A 19812-nucleotide genomic window follows, 5' to 3' on the forward strand; every position below is an offset into this window, starting at 1 on the left:
CTCAGAAATTCAGCTCAGACAACCCGACCGTCCTCCTGCTGAGTCCGACACGAAGACAGAAAACGCTGCTGGCGCCGTTTCCTTGTTTACTTCCGGCGGAAGTCTCGCTGTTATGTTCAGGCACATATTAGTTCCGCCTTGTGCACAGAATTTATTACAGGAAATTAAATTTGACATTTTTTAATTAAAGCTATGGTAGGTAATCCTAGAGAGCTAGCAAGAGAGCTAGCAAGATTCGAAAGTGTCCCCTCCTCTAAGCTCCACCCCCCCCTCCCCATTCCGTCAGTGCTTCATCCAAAGCCGGTAGAACCGCGTGCGCACATGGAGCAGGGAGCCGGCAGAGGGGGGCGTAGGCAGAAAGCAGAGGCATCTGATTGGTTTTTTGTCAGCTTTTTCTCAGTCCTGCAGCTGCCACAGAGGTCTGATTATTTTCGTCCCTTTTTCTAAATACATCTTGTATAGATTTCTCTCAGGATAGACGGACCATTTCACCCAGTATTACAAAATGTGTTTCTGAACAGGATTACCAACCATGTCTTTAAGAGGGGAAAAAAACTAAAATAAAGATTTTTCTAGGCAACAGCAAAGCTACAGTAATACTTCAAGAAGATGACTCAATAAACTCTAACTGCATCTTTCTTTATTAAAGGTTAAAGGTTAAAGTTGCGGCGCACGCGCTAAACTCAAGGTGAAACTACTCAGAGTTGACAAAACTCACTCAAATCAACGTTTCTGGAACCGAAAACTCTATCTCAGTTCTGAGTTTTCTATCTCAGAGTAGATCAACTTCTACATCCAGGAATAGACTCACAGTTTGTTGAACCTGCTATGTGAAACGGACCCCAGAGGGGTGTTCCATGAAAGTAGCTAAAGAAAGCCAGGCTGTATCAGGAAAGCCTTACTTAAACTAACACCATCTCCCAATTAAGCCTCAAGTCGTTCCACGAAGACGTTTTAGCATCATCTCAGCGAGGCTAATCCAAGCGAGGCTTCCATAGCCTGGCTATGTGCGAGGCTTCCATAACCTGGCTATGTGCGAGGCTTCCATAGCCTGGCTATGTGCGAGGCTTCCACAGCCTGGCTATGTGCGAGGCTTCCACAGCCTGGCGATGTGCGAGGCTTACACAACCTGGCTATGTGCGAGGCTTCCACAGCCTGGCTATGTGCGAGGCTTACACAACCTGGCTATGTGCGAGGCTTCCATAGCCTGGCTATATGCGAGGCTTCCATAGCCTGGCTATGTGCGAGGCTTACACAATCTGGCTATGTGCGAGGCTTCCACAGCCTGGCTATGTGCGAGGCTTACACAACCTGGCTATGTGCGAGGCTTCCATAGCCTGGCTATGTGCGAGGCTTCCATAGCCTTGCTATGTGCGAGTGCATGAGGAACGTAGGAAGCCACGACGAGTGGATGGTGGAAAAACGGAGATGGCAGAAAAGCAGAGCAAGACACGAGAGATGTTATTTTTTCGGCAGCTGAACAAAGAATGCTGATGGAGCTGTATGAGGATTTTAAAAGTGTCATCACCAGAAATGGTAATACAGCTGTGATCAATAAAGCGAAGAAACGGCATGGCAAACAGCTGCCGACAGACTAAATGCTGAAGTTATGAAAGTTTCATACCAATTGTTACACGTTTATTTCACTGTCCTCGTGCCCTGTATTTTGTTTCACAGGGCATAAATGTAACATTGCTCAGCATTACTCAAAGGGGTTGATGTTTTGTTTTTCGAAGTGAGAAATCCAGTTCAGAGTCTATGGACAATTATCCCCAAGTGTATCTGTACATTTAGGCCCAATCCCAATTCTATTTCCCTACCCCTTCGCCTACCCCTCACCCCTACCCCTCGCCCCTTCGAACGAAGGCGTAGGCGAAGGGCTTTAAAACATACCCCTACGTATTGGGACACCCCTTCACACTCACGTACGTCATAAGTCCGCGCCGTCAGTTGTTACGTAACCAAAAGCGACAGCTCTAGCCAGACGAAAACAAACATGCCTGCTGTAGTGGTGTTCGCGCTCTCCTGGGCTATTCGGATATCTGCGTCGAATCGACGGAGTGCCATCAGGCGAAGGCGTCTTCGACATGTGGGAGCATTGCTGGATCTTGTTACGGTGTGTAGAATGATAAATTAATGCAAATAACGCGTGTGAGTGAGCAGCTGGTAGCTTCCAGAGCCGGCGTGTGAATATGATAATGTGTGTGTATATGAAAGTGCTTCTAACTGTACATTTGTGATATCGTGTAATATAGAAACAATTTGCTTGTCTCGTTGGATTTGCTGATTTGCTGATTGGAGTAGTATTCTAACCTGGCTAACCTAGCTGAAAGCATAAGCTAACGTTTAGCCTTTTGTTACTCGCCTCGTTCCGTTTGGGATAAACAATGCGTTTTTGAAGCGGCTTTCTTTGTACCAGGTTCAGATTTGATGACATAAATAAATGCACTGCATTGTGTGTGCTGTCAATGTGTTGGTTTGGGAGGATGAAAGCCTGATCTTTCCATGTTTTTCTTTCCAGCAGATGGGTCATCCTTCAAATTATTGCAGATTGGACCAAAACATGCCTGTTCTAAGGTTGTGGTTCAATGTTGAAGCGGACTTAAAGCAGGACTTTCGCCTCAGCAGAAGAGCCGTACAAGCTGTCCAAAGGCTACTACAGAGAGAGCAGGACCATGGTTGGGGCGGGCAACTGGAGGTCCTGATCTATATATACTGGTTGGCACATGGACTCTCTTACATCGTGGTGGCTCGTGTGTTTAACGTTCCCAAATCCACGGTGCACCGCGTCGTACACAAAGTGGCGAATTACATATGCCAAAATCTACGGCGTGCCATTGTATTCCCACAGGCTGGAGAGCTGGATGCAGTTGGCCAAGGATTTGTTCAGCTATCTGGGAGCCCTGCATTCAGAAATGTTGTGGGTGCAATAGACGGTAGCCACATTAGAATCAAGCCACCAACACGGCACCGAATTGACTACCTTAACTACAAAGGCTTTTATTCGATCAACATGCAGGCAATTTGTGATTCCACTGGAAGATTCCTGGACATCTTTGTTGGTTACCAGGGTTCCATTCATGACATGAGGGTCATGAAAAACAGCACCTGCTACAAGGCGAGGCGGTACGCTCCACCAGGCTACGTTCTCCTTGGGGATGGTGGCTACCCATGTTTAGACACACCCATCAGCCTCATGCCTCCGTACAAGGAACCAGTCAGTGGACCAATACAGGGGCGTTACAACTACTACCATGCCAAGGGTCGTAGTATAATTGAGCGAGCCTTTGGGGTAATGAAGACCAGGTGGCGGTGTACCCTTTTCAAGGCACTGGAAGTGAGGCCAGTATTTGCACCTCAGGTTATTGCATCCTGTGCATTTCTCCACAATGTGTGTCTGGACAATGAGGACCTGCTTGAGCCAGATGAGGACAACATGGATCCCCAACCTCCCCGAGAGGCCCTAGCAGTTAATGAGGCGAGTGGAAATGCAATGCGGGACAGATTGGCAGCCCTGGTGTCACAGTATTGATCTGCAATGCATTTCAGTTTTGGTGGCTTTTTTATTACTGCCTTTTTTTTTTTATATATATATTTTTTATGCTGGGCCTGGAACACGGGACAGATTAGCAGCCCAGGTCTCACTGTAGAGCTGTGCGATGTATAATTTTTTTGTGACTTAAATGCTGAACTGTCAAGATGTTAATTTTTTGTTTGAGAATGTACCCCAATTTTTTTTTATCCCTTTTGTAATAAATCTCTTCATACCAATATCCGTTCCAGTCGTTCATATGATGTTGATGTGATAATCATGCTCACAAACCTTTTGTCTTTAAATTATTTTATTAGGTATAGTGCAAATAAAAGCTTAAAGTGTCTGGTTGTGCAAATATGGAATGAAAACAAGAATAAAATAAAAATATAAACGGGCAACAGTGCAAACACGGAAGATGGTGGGGAGAACGAGATGATGGTGGGGTGACCGAAGCAGGAACGGAGAAGGTGCATGGCACATCGACGGTGCTGGGCTCAGTGATGTTCTGGGGGGACAAGACACAACATGACATTATAGCATGCACTTTCATCCATTGTAAAAAAATAAAAAAAGGTGTTTCAGAATGCGGTAGTGGTGGCTGTGTATACAATAGGTGCAGGGGGCATCAACTCACCTTAAAGTTTCTCAACCATGCGCTCAAACAGAGCTAAGAAGCGCTCGGTCTTCTGCTCCGTTTGGTCGTGGCGCTGCTGCTCATTAACGCTCTCCTGAAGCAGGAAGTCCAGTACAGGATTGGACTTCCTGCTCCTTTTTGGGGATGGTGATGGTGATGGGGATGGTGGAGAACGACAACACGACGGTGAGGTGACCGCAGCAGGCATGGCGGAGGTGCTGGGCTTAGCATCGCTCTGGGGGAACAAGACACAACATGACATTATAGCATGCACTTTCATCCATTGACAAAAAAGGTGTTATAGAATTAGGTAATGGTGGCTGTGTGTACAATACATGTATGTATTTTTAAAAAAACATACCATGCACATTCATTTTTAAAGACCAATAGATACATAAATAATACATGGTTGTATGTTTACCAAAGCATACAAACATACATCCTCCTCTGCACAGGCTTCCACCAAGAGCGGAGGGTCCATCGCTGCTCTTGCTCCCAGCACTGCGTGCATAGCCTCATAATACTGCCACGTCGTGGCGGTCTCCTGGCCATCCTCAGTTCCACCCCCAGTGGAGGGAGTTCTCAGCTGCTGCAGGAAGCAAAACAATTAAAACTCAATGGCAATTATAAATGCATTTCATTGCTCACTGACGATATTTCAAGAGCACACAGTATTCATCTACTTAAAGGACATTACTTCCTGTTTACCTTGTATTTTTTTTTCAGATTCTCCCATTTTTTGGAGACCTGTTGGGAGGAGACCTTACCCTGCAACCCCAGCTCCTTTATCAGCTTCCTGTGTTGTAAATACGAGGGAGAACGTCAGTTAACGCCTTAAATGCACTAAAACAAACCATTGTGAGCGACCTATTACTTAAAATAAATTACTCACTCCCACTGTTGTTTGGCCGACGCTTTCGACCTCAGAAAGCAGCTTTCATTTTCGGCGCGAAACTCAATAAGGACCTTTGTTTCAGCTTGAGTCCCTGTGAATCACAGTCACGTTGAATACTTGTGATAATAGGTAGCAAAATGACGCTCAAAATTAACTTCTCTATGGTTAACCAACTACATTGTTTGTACTCGAGTTACAATTTCAAAAACGACAACTTTTTTGCGACTGTCGCAGCACATGCATTGACCGATTACTCCATAGTAATATCGACTTTTCCCATGTGCGTTTATAACAGAAAATAACTACACATTACCACCATGTTAAACTCACACAACACACAAGTTATCACAATCTAAAACGGTTAAAACAGTTAAATTATGGCAAAAAAATAGAGGAGCTTACATTTGTGTGGTGCTCTTGTTTCTTCCATTTTTAAAAGACTCGCGATCTCCCGGTAGTCGCGTTGTATTCTGGGAAATATATCATACCCCTTCAAACGGAGTCTGCCTGGCCGAAGCCCTCCGTTTCAAGGGCTACAACGGAGGGGTAGGGCTAAGGGGAACGGCTTTGGAAGAGTATTGGGACAACACTACCCCTTCACGTGAACGCGCAAAACAGAGGGGAAGGGGTAACGGGTAGGGCCAAGGGGTGAATTGGGATTGGGCCTTAGACATTTAAAATTTTCGGTTTACTCGTTGGCCTCCACAGGTCCAGCAGGAGCCTGGATGCGTACATGGGTACAGTCTAGTGCACTGATAACATTGGGGAAGCCTGAGAGAGATGATGAACTTAATCCAAATACTTCAGTCAGTAGGTTGTTTTACATTATCGGCTGCTGTAAATGTGGAGCAGCAGCCTGAAAGGGCCTGTCTCCCATTTTTCTGAGTTTGGTCCTGGGTGGGTGTAGGTCGGGTGTTTGTGAAACTTTTTAATGAAGTTTTAATGAATTCCATGTTCTTTTTCATTTGATTTCATGTTAACTACTTGTATAGTTGCGTTTCTTTAGTTGCAATGACTGATTGATATTGATTTTCCGAGACAGTGAAAGTGGTGATATGATAACCACAATTTTTATTTTTTTTTTACAAGACATGAGTTGCAGGAGCACAGAATTCTACCAGGTGGAAATTTGTTTCAGGAGTCTGTTACAGCCGGTCGGACATTTTTTTGAGACACAGCTAAGCTAAGCTTGAACGTTAGCCTACCCAGGAGCAGGCTAGTTCAGCGGCATAAGTTACCATGGTTACTCAGTGGGCATTCAAATAAGCCACGTTAGTGGAACGGAACTCTCTCTTAGATTAGCCAGAAATATCGAGAAACGCCTGGCTTTCTGCTAATCCAGCTTCGTGGAATACCCCTCATATGACTCAGTGGTTTAATCTGGAGACAATTCTAATGGAATGATATTATGAGTAAACTGTGACAAAATGTTGATGAAGAGTGTTCCCTCAACTGCTCTGTGAGCAACACTCACTTTTCCTACATCAATTTGTTCTGTTGTGCAGAGCAGCTGCTGTTTGTGAACTAACATTTTACATTTGAAATTATCAAAACACACACGTATTACTTAAACAATAATATCTAAGAGTTGTTTTTGTTCTTCTAAAAAGGAGCAAACGTTTCTTATATGATTAGTTAGTTAACAGATTGAATAAATAAAGTATACCTGTTAATAAAATGGCAGAAGGCTACAGCTCTACAATATACGTGAATAAACTTTTAGGTAGAACTGTGAGAGGGAAAACTGATATAAAGACACCACTGACCACCAATGTGACAACTCAAGGTTTAATAACAGACTTTAGTGAGAGGATCATGTAACACGATGGCAGCCTGTAAGGTCTGACAAAGACAAGAGCAAGTATCATCCATAATTTCACAGACTCCTGCACACATTTACAGACATATAATCATTAATACATTTCATTGTATATCGACCTAGCCTGGCTCTCACGCAGACCCTTCGTGCTTCGTGCATCTTCGTTACACTTCGTGAGCTCGCACGAGGGTCTGGGCGCGCCTTGTTGAGCCCGAAGTCTTCGGTTACCCCACAACCGGGCCCGCCTCTATGCCTAGATCCAATCACAATCGTGGGGCGGGGTGTTAACAGATTAGCTGCTGCTAGCTCCTGCTTTGCTCGCTGCTGTTGTGTTTTGTTTATTTTCCACCACAGACCGAGAGACTGGTCGCGCTCCAACGCGTCATGTCCGCTTTCGATATGATTGGTCGAAGTAGTACGTGACACACACATTGAATTCTCCAATCAGGTTCGAGAGGTTTTTGAATACAACCCCCGCCTACTCACAGCAGAGAACAGCTAGGCAACTGACAAAATTCCAGATGGATGAGAAACATCCATCTGCGTGAGAACCAGGTTATATCGACCAGGACCACCACTTCTTTCGTGGAGAGAACCCTTCCTCCGCCTAGTTACAGCAGTCTAACTTAGTGGTTTCTGTTATAAAACACAGGACTGTAAACAATAAGTAACCAAACAGCAACAACTACATTCTGTTCTGTCATACAGAGTAGTTAACATAAAATAACTCAAATGTTATAACTGGTCAACAAGAAAGTGTATAATCACAGCAGCAGTTATCATGAATATAACTAATTACAAGGCATACCTGTAGGTGTGATCCAATTGGTTAAGTCTGGTTACCTATAAATAAACTGATAATTAATATTCATGTGATCTGATCAACACATTAAAAATGAAAGATTGATTGTATTTTAATCAGCACACGAATGCAATATTTTTTTATAAAGAAGACTGGAAAAAGGAGATCAAGCTCTTAGATTTTAATAATTGTTTCCATTTGAAAAGCAGTGCAGGATGTCCGATCTGAAATGATCATCTAATAGAATAGGTGATTCGATTATTGGATGTTTAATTCTACTACTTTTGGTCAGACACAGGCCTATCACTGGACTGTAGAAACATACCATTTTCTGACAGGTATAACATAGACGGGGGCACTAAAGTGTTTTAGAAATGCAATTGACATACGTGTTTTCATCTTTTCTAAAGTCAAATGTTCAGCTATTGCATACATTTATTTTGTGTCATATCTGTGTTTGTCCGACTCCAGGAGAGACTTTGACTCCTCACTTGTGTGAGTCTTCATGTGTTGTAACAGGATACCGCTTTGACAGAAAATTTCCCCACATATTTCACATGTATACGGCTTTTCTCCTGTGTGAGTTTTCATGTGGTGATTTAAACTACTGCTTTGACTGAAACATTTTCCGCATATTTTGCAAGAATATGGCTTCTCACCCGTATGAGTTCTCATGTGGTACAACAAGGTACCACTTTGCCTAAAACCTTTTCCACATATTTCACATGAATACGGCTTCTCTCCTGTGTGAGTTTTCATGTGGTGCATTAAGCTACTACTTTGACTGAAACCTTTTCCACATATTTTGCAAGAATATGGCTTCTCACCTGTATGAGTTCTCATGTGGTACAACAAGGTACCACTTTGCCTAAAACCTTTTCCACATATTTCACATGAATACGGCTTCTCTCCTGTGTGAGTTCTCATGTGGCTTAACAAGCTACTACTTTTGCTGAAACCTTTTCCACATGTTTGGCAAGAATATGGCTTCTCACCTGTGTGAGTTCTCATGTGGCTCAACAAGTTACCACTTTTGCTGAAACCTTTTCCACATGTTTTGCAAGAATACAGCTTCTCACCCGTGTGAGTTCTCATGTGGTGGTTTAAGATGTAACTCTGACTGAAATCTTTTCCACATATTTTGCAAGAATATGGCTTTGCATCTGTATGAGTTGTCATGTGGTACAACAAGCTACTGCTTCCACAATAACCTTTACCACATATTTTGCATGAAAATGGCTTCTCACCCGTGTGAGTTCTCATGTGGCCCAACAAGCTACTCTTTTTACTTAAACATTTACCACATATTTTGCAAGAATATGGCTTCTTACCTGTGTGAGTCGTGGTGTGATATTTTAGTGATGATAAGTAATTAAATGTTTTCCCACAAGTGTTGCAAAGGTAGGATTTCCTCCTACCTGTGTGGGCAGTCAAATGCAATTTAAATGCTGACAAGTTGGAACATATTTTCCCACAGGTCTCACAAATGTAAGAGTTCTCACAAAAACTCTTTGACAGGGAACAGTCTTCTAAATCTTCACAGTTAATTTTGTTTTTGTCATGCTTATTTCCTTCCTGTTCTTGGCACTCAACAACAGAAGAGCTGTGAGAGAGGAGTTGGTCCATAATTGGTTCTGGGTCGCTGTGGTTGCTTTCCTCATCAGCAGGAGTCACAATAAATGCATCTGCCTCCTGCTTCAGGACAAGCTCCTCTGTCTTCTGATTGGTGGGGAGGTCATTTAGTTCTTCTTTAAACTGTAGAGGTTCTGGTTCCTCCTGTTGTGGACTGGAGTTTCTCTGTTGCTCACAGAGCTTCTGATTAGTGGGATCCTCCTCCTCCTCCTTGCAGCAATGCAGAGGTAATTCTTGGAAGAACATAAGAAAATGGTTACTAATACGATCAAAGGATATAACCCTATTGAGCAAATATGTTCTAGTTTTAACCATCAGCCCGGGTCTATAATGTTAACTTTTGTCTTACATATTAAAATCAAATTTTAACATTTACATTATTCAGGTGCACCAGTATGAGTGACTCTTGCATTCCAACACTGTTATTAGCAAAGCTCAGTGTACAAAACAAAAGGAAACTCAAAGTTCAGCCGCTTCAATCCATGACCTCATTGTTTAGGTCACTACCAAGATCTGTGACCATAGATGAGGGTTGGAACAAAGATGGAACAGTAACCTGAAAGCTTCTCCTCCCGGCTCAGCTCCCTCTTCATCACAACGGACCAGAGCAGCGCCCTCATTGCTGCTCACAAAGCCCCAATCCGTCTGTCCATCTCTGACCAACTCACCATCACTGAGAACAAGATCCAGAGATACTTAAACTCCTCCACCTGAGGCAGACTCATCACCGACCTGGAGTGAGCACTCCACCTTTTTCCGGTTCACAACCATTGCCTCCGATTTGGAAGAGCTGGCTTTCATCCCGACTGCTTCACACTCAGCTGTGAACTGCTCCAGTGCAGGTGAAGGTCAACAGAACCACATCATCTGCAAAAAGCAGAGATGTAACCCTGAGGTTCCCAAACCAGACGCCCTCCTCTCCCCAACTACACCTCCGGATCCTGTCCATGAAAACCACAAACAGGATCGGTGAGGGACAGCCCTGGTGGAGTCCAACATGCACCATCATCGAGTTGGACTTTGGACCAAGAATGAGGACACAGCTCTTACTTTGGTTATACAGGGACTGAATGCATGGTCAAATTACACTAATATTAGCACTTGTTGCTAATATTGCTTAGCATGGACAGGGATGGCTGCAAGGCCGGATTAACTATATCGGCCTGCGGCACAGTGCCCAGGGGCACCAACCATTCACAGCCAGTGGGGGGGCACCACACGACAAACTTTAAAAATAGTTTTTTCATGAATGTTTGTACTTAAAATGGTTACACTTGACACTTGACATAAATATTCATATAAAATTCATTATTAAAACTAATGTGATAAGAACAGCAACGATATATCATAATTCTGAGCAATAGTGGCCTAATGTGAACATTAACCCCCCTCCCTCAACCTGTCAGTTGAGCCAGTCCACCTATGGTGAAATGCATCATGTTTTTTTAAAAAAACGCGGTAAAAATAAAAAATAAATGGATAGACATCAATTAAGTGGTTGTGCAAGAGACAAATAAAAAAAGAGAAAGACTCCAGGCGTTTAGCGGCAATTAAAAATGTTCCAGTGTTAGATCGTTTCTTTATAAAAACATCGACAACTGCTGTCACAACCAGCTGGCTATTGCTAACGGTCCCACCATCTACCACAACCGGGCGGTTAAATATGCAGCATCAGCACGGCACGACGGTAAGAAAACCAGGTTTCTTACAAATGATCTCTTCCAATGCCAGCTGCCGAACAAACAGTCAGTGTCTTGAGATTGGCTAATCTATTCCCCTTCAACCGGCATGGTGTATTTTTTTTTGAGTGTAAATGTCTGGCCGGGCAGCATTTTACAGTGACTGGAAACACCCGGACAGAGTCACAGCCCATGAGAAGAGCGCAAGCCACCGCGAGTGTCTGCTCTGCTCGCACTTCTCAGGAGGTCACGGAATGCGGGTACGGTTGATGTTGTTCTCAGACAACAAAAAGAGGATGTAGTATTGGAGAGAGGTGTTGCGACGCATTGTGGCCGTGATTAACAGGGTGCTTGCGCAAGTCTTGAAAGTCTTAATAAGTATGGAATTTTGAAGCACTGTTTTCCAGACCTTGAAAAGTCTTGAATTTTGTGTGAAAGTCTTAATAAAGTATGGAAAATAAATGTATGGTACAATGTTACAGTATGCTCAAAGGCATTGTGAAATGAGAAATAGGAAGGTAGGCTATAAAACTATAATTTTACTAACTGTTCACGTACTGTATTAGCCTAATGGGATGAGATGTGAGTGAAGAGACTGAATTCTACATACATTCATCCATCCATTCATTTTTTTATAGATAGTTTTTGTGACACTTGTTTGATGTGAAATTCATGTACTTGTGATTTTCATGTTTTGAAACGTTTTCATCAGTAAAAGCATAATTTACTGTAAATAATACATTTGTTCATTGAATACTAGCCTATAAAAATTAACATTTCTAATAAACACAGTTGGTACAATCTCAACCAATGAAGTAGGCACACAAGTTACAAGTACATTAAGTTAAGGTTTTGGGGAAAAAAAGTCTGGAATTTTGTTTTGGAAAAAGAGCAAGCACCCTGATTAAGTTTTTAAGTGTGCGTGGTTTGGCATTCCGGGGAGACAACTTATGGTGCTCTGGGACGGCTGTGGCAATGACGTCCCCCTGGATAATAGGAGTGTTGTTAGTGCTGCATAGGTGGATGCTCTTTGAATTGATAATATATTTCAGTATAGACAAATGCTCTTCGAATTGATACACATTTTGAATCTGTACATTTCAATATATGGATGCTGTTTGGATTGATAGTGAATTTAATTGATTGGTTTTAAATGGAGATATTTGAATAATCCTACATACTGTATATAGATGGATGCTGCTTTAATTGTTACTGATTTTGAATGAATACGTTTGAAAATGTAGCCTAGGGGCACTTGAGGTTTAGTGCCCAGGGGCACCACATTGACTTAATACGGCCCTGGATGGCTGGTATCAATTGCTGGCAGGTGGGGATGCGGATGGGGTCAGATTAGCAGATTCACAGGTCCTCAGTCACTAAAGAAAGAAGATATAGTTATATCCTGAGCAACTTCAAAGGCATGTCAGGTATACCTATGAATTTTTAGCAGATTTATAATTGTGAGGTGGACCAATTGTGTGACTTCTGAAGGTTTAACCAGATCCTATCCAGGGGCTTCAAAGCAAAAGGGGGTGAACAAGAAAAGCATGCACCACTTTATTTTCTTAAAATAGTTTTTTTCCTAGTTTTAAAAAAGTACATAGTGGGGTTAATATATTTGCATGCTACTTTACTTTTACTTAGCATCATAGATCATCATTATATACTTTTCTTTTGAGATAAGGTATCTTTTAATATAATTGAATCTCATCATGTAGAAGTCATGCAGTTCCTTAATTTTGACCCTTTCATTCAAATGACAGGGTTAAGGCTTGCTGCTACTTGTCCTCACTGGAACCAACTGCACGTACACTCCATATTCTTGTCATTATAGTTATAAATCCATCTCTTTGCTTTTTGGAGGAGTAAAGCTGGAGACAGTCTCCCAAAGAAAGTGTTGGAGGTGTCGGATTCTGTTTTAGTTGTTTATCAGATCACAATCTGCTCTGCTCCCCCACAGATAGGCAACTAGGATTCCTGATGCTAAGGAGATCAGGAACACCAGCCAGCTTTGAAAGGCTGGTGTACCTGGCGACGGATTCAGGCTTCAGACAGCATCGGTGATTTTAAACTACCTGTATGCTCTGGACCTCCACTCCCACAGCACAACCTTTTGAAGTTTGGCTGCATTTCTGTGACACAGATACTCAAACAACACTTCAGCCACGATAAACATGATCCTATTTTCACATCTGCTTAGACATGGCCAAAGCAAGCAAAACAAAGATTTTCAGTAACTTTTTATAAACACATCTTTCAGACTATAAAAGGTGCCAAACATGGATCCAGATTAGATATAATTCTAAAATAATTAATATAACGTCAAAGAGTTTGGTCACCTTTCCTTTTATTTTGTACACACTCCAAATTCAATAATAGATTTAATCATTTATAAAAGGGAGGGATTAATGAATACTAATGATATTTTTGCAGTGATCCATTTGTTCTGCCATTCAGACCACCTTAGTGTTACGTACCTATTATGTGTAGCATTAGTATGGGTTCCCTGGTGACATCCAGCTCTTCCTCGGACTGAACATTTCTCGTAACGACTGTTTGTTCAGATTTAGGTTTGTTCTGAGGCATCATACAGGTATCAGCCTCCTCCTTCAGGACAAGCTGTTCCTCATCCTGACTGGTGCAGACATCCATTTCTTCCTCTTTAATCTGAAGAGGTTCTGGTTGCTGTTGGTCCACACTGGAGTTCTTCTCCTGGTTCCAGAGCAGCTGATCACTGAGGACCTTCTGGTCCATATAAACATGTTGTTGTGAAGGTTCTGGAGGAACAAAGGGACACAAGTACGTAAGTAAGTTACCGATAAGATTTGAGTATAAAACATTAGCAGGGCTCTACAGTGCTGATATGCCACTCAAATACAAACAGGGTTCAACATAACCAATGGTCCAATGACCCGGGGCCAGTAATTTCTCTCTGGGTCCTTCACTCATCCAGACATCAAGTATTAAAGGATAAGACTGTTTTTTTGACATTGGGCCCTTGATTTCACATTATAACATGATGTTCTACTCACCCCTGCTTGTTGTTGGTCATTTGGAGCTGTTCCGAAGATATTCGCGAGGCGTCTGGCTGCTCTCTTGAGATATTCGGCCATGAAACGGTTTCCTATGGGCAAGTTTATACAGGCACAAACTATGCTGTTTATAATTTATTAATTACTCTACACTAGCACTGATAACGTGGAGGTGCGTCGCTTACTTAAAAAAATCCGGGTTACTGTAATTTTGAATTTTTGTCGTAAAGTGGGTGTTACTGACTCCTCGTCGTGCTACTACCACAGACAGCCCACAGACCTGCTGCCTCTTTATTCATTCGGCTAAAATTCAAAATTAGTAACCCGGATTTTTTTAAGTAAGCGACGCACCTCCACGTTATCAGTGCTAGTGTAGAGTAATTAATAAATTATAAACAGCATAGTTTGTGCCTGTATAACGTTGCCCATAGGAAACCGTTTCATGGCCGAATATCTCAAGAGAGCAGCCAGACGCCTCTCGAATATCTTCGGAACAGCTCCAAATGACCAACAACAAGCAGGGGTGATTAGAACATCATGTTATAATGTGAAATCAAGGGCCCAATGTCAAAAAACCGGTCTTATCCTTTAAAGCAGTTTTTATTAAAGGGATAGTTCGCCTCTTTTGACATGAAGCTGTATGACATCCCATATCAGCAACATCATTTATGAACATTTTCTTAGTTGGCTGGGGTTTAAAAAATAAAGCGTTTTGCTTCTCAAAACAATATGCGTTCAACAGAGTAATACATTTGCATCACAAAGTCGTTCATCCAGAAAAAGTCAGACCTCACAATCGCTTGGCCCTATTTTCTCTCCCTTCATTTCAATGCGTTCAGCCACCTAGCGACAGCCGCGCCTGTTACGGTGTTTGCTGCTGGGAAGCAGGGAACTGCTCGGTCTGCACAGCAGGCAGTGATACGAAGGGAGAGAAAATAGGGCCAAGAGATTGTGAGGTCTGACTTTTTCCTGGAGAATGATTTTGTGATGCAAATGTATTACTCTGTTGAGTATTACTCAAAAGAGTAATACATTTGCATCACAAAATCATGTCTTGATAACTCTTGATAACTTTCAATCAGGCTTCAGACATCATCACAGCACTGAAACAGCCATGGTCTAACCACTGAGCCACCGGCCATGGCTCATTAGTTAGAGTCGGTCGTCCAATAACCGGAAGGTTGGCGGTTCGATTCCCACTCTCGACACTCAAAAAAGATTGGTGGAACTGACAGCTGGAGGGGTGTCAGTCCACCTCCTTGTCACGGCCGAGGTGCCCTTGAGCAAGGCACCGTACCCCCATGCTCCCCGGTAGTGATGGCAAAATGAGGCTTTGTGAACCAATGAGGCTTTCCAGCCCAAAGGTTCGCCAAAAGGTTCATTACCCGAAGCCTCATTGAAACGGTCTCTCTAGTGACACCTGCTGTGCAAAAGGAATATATGAGAGACTAAATTAACCCTGCGTTGGAGCATCCTGCAATATAAAATAAACAATTGTTGTCACTGTGTCTCAATGAAAATAAATGTGTGAAAACTGCATATATGGAAGTATTATTGAGTGCTATGGTGTTGATCACTCAAATGAAATATATCAATGATGTACACTGACTACAGTGCTTATGGAACAGGGAGTATGAAAGTGCTTATGGGACCGGGAGTCAGGAATAAACTGTAACAGAGCAGTATGGGCAACAAGACAAATATAAGTTATTGGTTTTTATTTTAAAAACTGTGTGTCAATAACGTTGCGGTTTAATATGCCCAGAAGAAAAAAGAGCGACAACAACTACCGATAGGCTAACTATGTTCTTCTCTCGAAAAAACACACCTGCACCGCGGGCTTTAGAAGAAAAAAAACGCTGAGTCAGGATGCAGCGGCTCAGTCAGAAGAGCAGTGAAATACACGTGAGTCACTATTTGTCCTACTGTAGCCTACTTTGTATTTTTTTTTCATAATCATTTTTCCTTTTCTCCCGTTCTAATCCAATGACTCGGGTCGCGGTGGGGCGGTGCTGATCTCCGCAATTTGAAGCATTCAGTTCGTATTGATGATTCAAATTATTATTTTACAGTGCAGTAGTTATTTGTAAAAAATAAAAAAATAAAGGTTACTACTTCACGGATTTCGCCTATCACGGGTTCTTTTTGGAATGTAACCCCCGCGAAAAACGAGGGTTCATATCCTATATAACTATTCTAACACTATTCTAACCTAATTACGATATATTCAGCAGTATAATAATAATAATAATAGATGATATGACTGATATAATAACTGAACTTAACCACTAACTCTGATACAACCAACGCACACTCTAGCCTACCTCTCACCAATACCAAACGCCAACTCAAAACCCTCGAAGTGCCGCAAGGTTCAAACCCTTTTTATGCGATAGTGACGCTCAAAATGAATCAGTGACGTGTACACTGAATCCGAGGCCTCGTTTGTCATCAGTCACGTGATTTTTATGGAAACGATACAAGCCTCGAACCAACGCTTTATCTGGCTCGCCCCTTTTTGCTCGACACATGCTCCGAGGCCTCGCTTCAGCCGCCACATCACTACTCCCCGGCGCTTCATGGCTGCCCACCGCTCCAGGTTGGTATCTGTCTCTGAGTGTGTGACCCTGTGCATGTGCATGTCAACAGGTGCCAACCTGGATGGGTTAAAAGCGGAGGACAAATTTCGTGTGTATACATGACAATAAATCTGATCTTAAAATCTTAATCTAATCTTAAACGACATTAGGTTGAATACCGATTCTGGTAATGTTTCAGTCCTGGTCCTGTTGGACCTCAGCTCTGCATTTGATACTGTAGATCACAGAATCCTGTTGCACAGGCTGGAAAACTGGGTTGGACTTTCTGGAGCGGTCCTTAACTGGTTCAGGTCCTACTTAGAAGGCCGGAGTTATTTTGTTACAATTGGCAGCTATGAATCTGAGTGAGTGGCCATGACTTGTGGAGTCCCCCAGGGGTCAATTCTTGGACCTCTTCTGTTTAACTTGTATATGCTCCCTTTGGGTCAGATATTGCAGAATTTTAACATCAATTATCACAGTTTTGCAGACGATACACAACTTTATGTGTCTCTGTCACCGGACGACTGCAGCCCAGCAGACGTACTGTGTCAGTGTCTGAAGGAAATAAACACCTGGATGACAGAGAATTTTCTACAATTAAATGAAGACAAATGTTTTATGTTTTATGTAAAGCACTTTGAATTGTTTGTACATGAAATGTGCTATATAAATAAATTTGATTTGATTTGATTTTGAACGCATATTGTTTTGAGAAGCAAGACGCTTTATTTTTTAAACCCCAGCCAACTAGCCGGACTACCTTCACCAACGCCAAAACGAGGCTGGAACTCTGCTCACAGGACGCAGCAGGGGGTAAGAAGATGTTCATAAATGATGTTGCTGATATGGGATGTCATACAGCTTCGTGTCAAGAGGCGAACTATCCCTTTAATGTAGTGGACATGCCCCCTGGATAAATAAGGAGCTGAACAAACATACAATGATTATAAAATGTTTATGGTTAATTAATTTAACAGTCTACCTTTGGAGTTCCATATATATCTGAGAAACGCACAGTTTAATCCAGTGTTCAGGTTTGAACTCACTCAGCCCATCACAGTGTTCCTCACCTGCCGTGTGGAGCTTTATTTGGGGTTTCCAGGTGATATCCAGCAGTCCGCGCTGACGGTCGATCTCCTCCTCGTACTGGACGATGGTTTTCTCAAACTCTGAGAATATTTCTTCAGCGGCAGCAGTTAGTCGCTGGCTGATAAACTCTCTCAGATGCTGAACTGAAGACATTGTTTCTGCTCACACTCAGATATTCAGCTCAGACAACCCGACCGTCCTCCTGCCGAGCCCGACACAAAGAAACCAAACGCTGCAAGGGCCGTTTGGTTTTTTACTTCCGCTGGACTTCACACTGTGAAGCTCCGGTAGGAAAAGACCACAGATAACTTAGTTCCGCCTTGGACATGTTTTCACTTTTCTTTATGTAAAACGTTTTTAAGAACTTTAAAAAACATAATTAGCAGCAGGAATGTTATATCTATATTGCTAAATAGATAAATACAATGCTACAGTGGCAATAGATGATTAATTAAACACAAACTATGTGATGTAATAAATTGATAAACTTAAATAACTGAACAAAGCAATCCAGCTGAACGTAAATGTATTTTGTGGTAAAAATGTTAAGTTATTATGAAAACTATGGGTCAGATTACATAACTGTACCTATTCAGGCCATCGGCCATCCCTTCCTGCTTCCTTACAAGTGTTCTTGTGGATGTTAAAAATAAAAAAAATCTGAGGGTTTGTCATCTCTTATTTTTAATCTGATCATGTGAAATTGGGCTTAGTCCTTACTGTTACTTTCTTTGCCATGTCCAAATAGTTATGGTGAAAACACTGTTTTATATGAAAATGATTGATTAATGAAGAGTCCACACCATTTATTAACAGCAGAATGGAAACCAGGATCTGAATGAAGAATGAATGAATGAAGAACATTTTTTGCATAATTTTGCTGTAAACCAGGTGAAATCAGATTAAGTTAAAATGTCTGTTCATGTTTAGATCACTGTTCATATAATCTGGGATGAATATCTGAGACTCAGTTTTCCTTTTATTACCAACAGTAAAAACGTTATCCAAATAATCTCAAAACCCAACATCACCCTCGCCAAATAAAGTCTGAATAACTCTCAGAAAGAACTCTCACTGGACTCATCTGTGGATTTGCACCATCCCACAGTACAAAAACTAGCTTGCCTCTCTTCTCTAACCCTGTCCTCGAACACACACCTGGATTCTCAGACACAAATAACATTAACCTTTATGTAAATTAACTTTTATTCAAAACCTTAGTTTTCTGAACATAATAATAATAATAATAATAATAATAATAATCTTATTCTTTTAGAATGCTTACTTATACTTATAAAAATAAAATATAAGTGCCATATAATAATTTATGCATATATTTTATGTCCTTGCTGAGAGCCTTCTCCTGACCAGGTTTCAACATCAGCTGGTTTCTCTGAGGTAGAAATAATCTCACTGACTGAATTCAGATTTGAGAGGAAAGAAAACACTGAAATGTGTTTTTTCTGGCTCCACCCACCACTTTTTCACTCAGCCAATGAGATGGTTTGTGTCTGCAAAACTCAGAGCAGCTTGATGTTGAGGAGAAGGCTGTAAAGCAGAGAGGCTGTTTGGTTTTCATTCGGCTGGAAGAACTTTGTTCATTTTCTGTTTGACTTCAACAACATAAAACATGTTACTTTACCTGTTTCTACTGTTTTATCACTACATAGGTGAGTGTTAGAACACAGAAAAATCTTACTGTGAGATGACTTTGTAAAACAATCTCATTGTGATCACACGAGAAACACAAAATGAAGAACCTCTGTTGAGTCTGTTGATGTTTGAATCTCCTGCAGAATAACTGACATGAATGAGTAATTTTGCAGCCATGGGCTCCATGAACAGCATCAAACAGGAACGTAGTGAAGACGTTGTTGCAGAGGGAAGAAGCATCAATGTGAGCTGTGAATACGAGGGTTCAATCAACAACATCCAGTGGTACCGACAACAGCAGAGATCCAGACCAGAGTTCCTGCTCTACATCACAGAGGGAGGACTAATTCATCCAACTCGGTCTGATTTCTCAGCTCACATCAAGAAAACACAGAGACGTGTAGATTTGGTGATCTCCTCTGCCGCAGTGACAGACTCTGCTGTGTACTACTGTGCTCTG

General features: G+C 42.0%; 1 protein-coding gene across 2 annotated transcripts; it reads right to left on the reverse strand.

Moving 5' to 3' along the window:
* Window positions 1-6846: 6846 nt before the first annotated feature.
* LOC142398500 (uncharacterized) lies at window positions 6847-17939 on the reverse strand. 2 transcript variants are annotated; one of them, XR_012772806.1, is made up of 4 exons: window positions 17681-17939; window positions 13474-13773; window positions 7450-9550; window positions 6847-7002 (listed from the first exon to the last, which is right to left on the reverse strand). XR_012772806.1 is itself a non-coding variant. In XM_075482535.1 (3 exons), exons 1-3 carry the CDS (start codon window positions 17850-17852, stop codon window positions 8121-8123), a joined length of 1902 nt encoding a protein of 633 aa, XP_075338650.1. In that variant the 5' UTR covers window positions 17853-17939; the 3' UTR covers window positions 6847-8120. The 2 variants fall into 2 exon arrangements, 1 of the variants encoding a protein (XP_075338650.1); XM_075482535.1 differs by having other exon boundaries at window positions 6847-9550.
* Window positions 17940-19812: the final 1873 nt, after the last annotated feature.

This window comes from Odontesthes bonariensis, chromosome 14 (assembly GCF_027942865.1).
Source record: "Odontesthes bonariensis isolate fOdoBon6 chromosome 14, fOdoBon6.hap1, whole genome shotgun sequence".
Taxonomy (NCBI): Eukaryota; Metazoa; Chordata; class Actinopteri; order Atheriniformes; family Atherinopsidae; genus Odontesthes; species Odontesthes bonariensis.

Excerpts from the sequence above, each read along its gene's own strand:
- LOC142398500 (XM_075482535.1), bottom strand. The coding sequence starts at position 17,852 with ATGTCTTCAGTTCAGCATCTGAGAGAGTTTATCAGCCAGCGACTAACT. Across the intron at positions 13,774-17,680 it reads AATAAAGCTCCACACGGCAG|AACCTTCACAACAACATGTT; the intron begins GTGAGGAACACT and ends TTGTTCCTCCAG. Across the intron at positions 9,551-13,473 it reads ACTAATGCTACACATAATAG|AATTACCTCTGCATTGCTGC; the intron begins GTACGTAACACT and ends TGTTCTTCCAAG.